The 4,841-nt window shown below is 44.2% G+C and overlaps 1 protein-coding gene across 1 annotated transcript; it reads left to right on the plus strand.

Annotated features, from left to right (window-relative positions):
- Positions 1-1,901: 1,901 nt before the first annotated feature.
- On the plus strand, positions 1,902-3,541 carry LOC138894737 (uncharacterized). Its single transcript, XM_070179465.1, has 4 exons — positions 1,902-1,915; positions 1,992-2,035; positions 2,207-2,355; positions 3,002-3,541. The coding sequence occupies exons 1-4, from the start codon at positions 1,902-1,904 to the stop codon at positions 3,539-3,541; spliced, it is 747 nt and encodes a 248-aa protein (XP_070035566.1).
- Positions 3,542-4,841: the final 1,300 nt, after the last annotated feature.

Here is a 4,841-nt window from a genome sequence, read left to right on the forward strand (position 1 = left end):
TTCCTATTAGTGAAAAAATTTCTCCGTCCTAATATTTTGATTTGAATTTGTGATATTTCGACCACTAATTTTACAATATTTTTGTTCAAATATTAAAATTTATAAATATAATTTTGGAAAACAAAAAAAAATGAAATAAGGTATCAGCATTACTTCAGTAAACATATTTCACAATTGTTTACCCGAAAAACAGATAGAGTTAGAATTTATACGTAGTTCTAAGGATACGTGGTATAACTCGGCACAAATTAGAAAAGTAAGTAGGAATATATTGAATATTGACCGTAAAAAGGAATGAATACAAACCCTAATTGAATAGAGAATGATTGATAAATGAACAAGATGAATCAATATCAAAAGCCCAAAAAAGGATAATATTTGCTAGATGTTATGTAAATCTCAATAATCGCTGAATGTGAGAATGTGTGTGTATATCCATCTCCCCTTTATAAATGTTAGCCACTCTTAATATAGTGGAGGAGTCCTACTTTGGATATAATTAAAAATACATAGTGAGGATCACATGATAGATTAATTAATTGGCTTTTCCTTGATTCAAGCCGTGATTTCAGCCGAGATTCTCTCTCCAAATGCGGCTATAGCGGCTTTGTTGTTCCTTGGATCGGTCTCGATCTTGGTCGGTCTCTGGGTCTTGAGCTCGACCTTAACTTGATCTCGGTATTTGATCGGTCTCTAGATCTCGAGCTCGACCTCGACTCGATCTCGGTACTGATCGGTCTCTGGGTCTAGAGCTCGACCTTCCAACTTCACATTACAACTCGATATTATAATGACGAACCTCGGTCCATCATGCTTCAATCTTGATTAGTCGCACGAAGGGCAAACTCGGTTTTGACCGTATACAGATAGTCCCCTCGTTTCTCGGAAAGAATGTTGCGAGAAACGATATGATTTTTCAACCTCCGACTAGATACATACTGACGTCTGTGACGAGCCCGATTGTGATGTATGTGACAAATGTCCCGTCGGTCCAGTTACCAAGGCATTAAATGCGCGACAGTCGATGGTCGGCCACTGCCAATTTTAAACCGTCACTGTGAAATCTATAAATAGCCCCCTTTTCATTATTTCAAACATTTACCTTCAAATCTCTTTTCATTCCAATCTTCACAGTTCTTCGCCTTCCCAAAAGCTCTATATTTCTAGGTTTTGGAATTTCTTCGCTTATTCTTCTAAAAACACCAAATACTTCACTCTCCCTTCTTCTTTGTTTATAAAAAATTAGATGGCAAAAATATCTAAAATTATTCCGCAGAAAAAGGTTGCTTCCTCATCTCGGCCGGCCGACGAGAAAACAGTGGTGGAGCCACGCCTTGAAAAGCTTGATCCCAAGGGTTGCGTTATTGATTCCGATTTTAAGGTCGAGAAACCCTCCTCGATTGCTGGTCGATGCGAGCCGATGTCGAGATATATATGCTCGATACCAAAAAGCCTTCTTGACCTGGTAAAAAAAGACTGCCATTGGGAAAATAAAGAGGTTGTGATACCAGCACCGGAGGAGGCAATCACTACCCACGTGGAAGGGTACCTGAGTATTTACACTTATCCTTTCATGCTGGGTCCCCTCGATTCAGTCATCGTCGATTTTTGCAATAAATACCAGGTGACCCTCGGTCAAATTCACCCTTCTTTTTGAGGATTGTGATACTGCTTCGTTTCTTTGTGAGCAAAATCGACAGGCTTCCCTTCACCCTCGACCACCTCATAAGATTATATAGTCCTCGACTTTACCGAGGTGGGCTGATAAAGCTTCAACGCTGGGCCACCAAGGCGTTCGCCTCGAGCATAGATGAAGACAAAGATCGAGGTTGGATGGGCCGGTTCGTTCGAGTGAAGACCTCGGACCTAATCCCGGCTGAGAGTATGCCATTTCCCGAGAAATGGAATATGAACTGTAAGTGTAATCCCGTTTTTAGTTTTTGTTGTTTTTACTTCTTGATCCTTTCTTATCAGTGTTTTTCTTGACGCAGTCGTTGCTTGGATGCCGGGTGCGGTTCCCCATATCGAGAACTGGGTCAGTAGCCTAGTTTCGACGTCAACATACGCCGAGCGCGCATGACGCGATTTGTCAAAGGGCCGGCGGGAGTCTCGTAGTCATGGTAAACCCTCTTCTTGGCTTACCGATTTGCTTACCGTTCAAGCATTTTTTCAGGCATAGGTTTTACTTACTTTTCTTTCTTTGTAGGTCTCGGAAAAGATGCAATTATGAGATCCCCATCAGGTGATGAAGAAGCTTTAGCGCCTATCATAAAACCGGAGAAGGTGATTAAGAGAAAAAGGGCCTCGGACTCCGAGAGTCAAAAACCCAAGAAGAGAGCGGCTCGTAAACCTAAGGTGAACATAATCCCTTTGACTATAGAGTCAGTCCTGAGTCTAAGGGATGAAGAAGAAGAAGAATAAGAAAGTGATTCCGGGTTGGTGGCCCGTGCACGGGTTTGCCCCGATACTCAAAATACTTCGGTATCGGTGGGAGTTGATACTGCTCCGTCCAGGCTTGATGAGGCCGAGGAGGAGACTTTGACCCAAGTTCCCGAGCCGAGGGGGACTGAGGATGTTTTACCTCGGGGCAAAGAGACCGTCGAAGAAGCTGTGGATGCCGGTGTGCAAACCGAGCTTGAGGCTCCCCAAGACGGAGGCGACGCCTAAAAAAACCTACTCGGGGCAATAAAGATCGGGGATTCCCCCTCTTTCCCTTCATTTTCCTAGTCGATGATACGTGACGCTCAAACTGTCGAGACTTGTCATGGAGAGGGAGCCCATGGAGAGGAGGACCCTTTCCATGTTTATTTTATCGGGGTAGAAGATGTCACCGGTCTGAGTGACTTGGAGGCTCCGAAGAAGAGCTCGAGCGAGGTAGGAGTGCCTTGCCTTTTCAACGAAGCCCAACATGCCCTGAATCGGGTAAATTCATACTTTCTTTGCCAATTTTCATACTTGTGTTTTTCTTTCCTTGTATAATCCCTTCTTTTTATTTTTGTAGGCTTCTGTGCTTCATCACGAGGCATTTTTCCAATCTCGAGGGGAGCTGAGCCGGTACGAAGTCGAAGTTCGAAGGCTTACTGATGAGAGAGATGCCTTCAAGCTTCACGGTGAGCAGAGAGAAGGAGAAGTTAAAGGACTTCGGGCTGAGCCAGAAGCATCTCGGAAAGAACAAGCTAAGCTGGCCGAGCAGGTAAAAAGAATCTTTGAATTTAATGATATTGACTCGGGAGTGATGGCTAACAGTTCGGTTCCGCGGGTCGAGCAAAAGTTCGATATGGTCAGGCAACTTCGTGTTGAAGTGGACGTAGTGAAATCGGAGGCTGAGGAATGGAAGAAGAACATGGACCGCCTCGCCTCAGAAAAGGAGACTGCCCGAACTCAACTGGCTTCGGCTGAGGCCCTACTCCGAAGCTTGAAAGAGAAATCCTTGGTGCAAGCCAAGAAAATCGAGGAGTTCCAGTCTCGGTTGAGCTCAGCAAATTCTGATCGAGAGAGACTGGCCACAGAACTTGCAGCGGCCAAATCAGAGGTCGAGTAAACCATGGCCAATGCTGATGCAATGGTGGCCGTTTATCGATACGATGCCAAAGTTGCTCAGGTTCGAGCAAAGGAGGTTGCTGAGGCTGCTCAGGCTCAAGCAAACTGGGTTACCGAGCATGCTAAATGCCAGTCTCGAAGGGAGACTCTCGAAGAGATCCATGCTCGTGGCTTCGATCTTACAGCCGAGATCGATAAAGCTAAGGAGTTTGAAGCCGAAACCAGAGTGTTGGCCTTTCTCGATGATGATAATACCGAGAGTACGAGTGGATCTGAAAGTGAAGGGGGCCTTGAGGGCAAAGATGCTGCTCCCGGAGAGGACTAAGTCCTTTAGTATTTTTTGTGTTACTTATAAGACCGTTTTGGTCTTTTGTAGAGAAATTTGATTGGGCCATGCTGCCCTTGTAAATGATTTTTGACATGTATAAAAAACTTTCTTCCTTTCTGCCTTATAGAATTGTGAAGTTGTATTCTAAGGTCGGGGTTCAGATAATTTGATCAAAACCGAACTAGTGTAGCCATTAGGCCTTTTGATCGAGTGAGTGCTTGCTCGAACTCGAAGTAAAGTAACCTTTGGTTTTTTAGTTGAGCGAGGACGGTCTCTCGAACTCAAAGCAGAAAACAACCCTTAGATTTTATGGTCGAGTGAGTGTTTGCTCGAACTCGAAGTAAAAAACAACCCTTAGGCTTTATGGTCGAGTGAGTGTTTGCTCGAACTCGAAGTAAAAAAAGCCCTTAGGCCTTAGCGAGACCGGCACTCAGTGCCTCACTTCTCCTTGCGTACCAACTTGCGACGAAGGGACTCTGAATATATAATGTCATACTTTGGACGTGGACACATTTCAAGATAATTTGCGAAGCAAAATATAAAACTGAACGGAAGCTAACGCTGACTAAACATCAATATAAAGCTGGGCCGACATGGCCGTCATAACTACTATAGCTGACAAACCAATAAAATATACATACAAGGCCTATAAGCCCAACATACTGTACTAATTGATAGGATATGTCTACAAGCCTCTACTGATGGATGTACTGTGATCGGAATAGGGCCCCGACCTACCCATAACCTATATACATATATACACAAGATGTACACAAAATTCTAGACCCGGCAACTACGAAGGATGTGGAGCTTACCGATAAAGTTGAACTCGGGCAACACCTACTAAGGAGGTCTACCCACCTGTCTGTCTGAACCAGCACGCATGAAATGTAGCGTCCCCAGAAAAAGGGACGTCAGTACGAAATAACGTACCGAGTATGCAAGGCAATAAAATAACTGAAAGCTGAAACTG

Source organism: Nicotiana tomentosiformis, chromosome 6, assembly GCF_000390325.3.
Source record: "Nicotiana tomentosiformis chromosome 6, ASM39032v3, whole genome shotgun sequence".
Lineage (NCBI taxonomy): Eukaryota > Viridiplantae > Streptophyta > Magnoliopsida > Solanales > Solanaceae > Nicotiana > Nicotiana tomentosiformis.

Excerpts from the sequence above, each read along its gene's own strand:
- LOC138894737 (XM_070179465.1), top strand. Across the intron at positions 2,036-2,206 it reads TTCCCCATATCGAGAACTGG|GTCTCGGAAAAGATGCAATT; the intron begins GTCAGTAGCCTA and ends CTTTCTTTGTAG. Across the intron at positions 2,356-3,001 it reads GAGCGGCTCGTAAACCTAAG|GCTTCTGTGCTTCATCACGA; the intron begins GTGAACATAATC and ends TTATTTTTGTAG.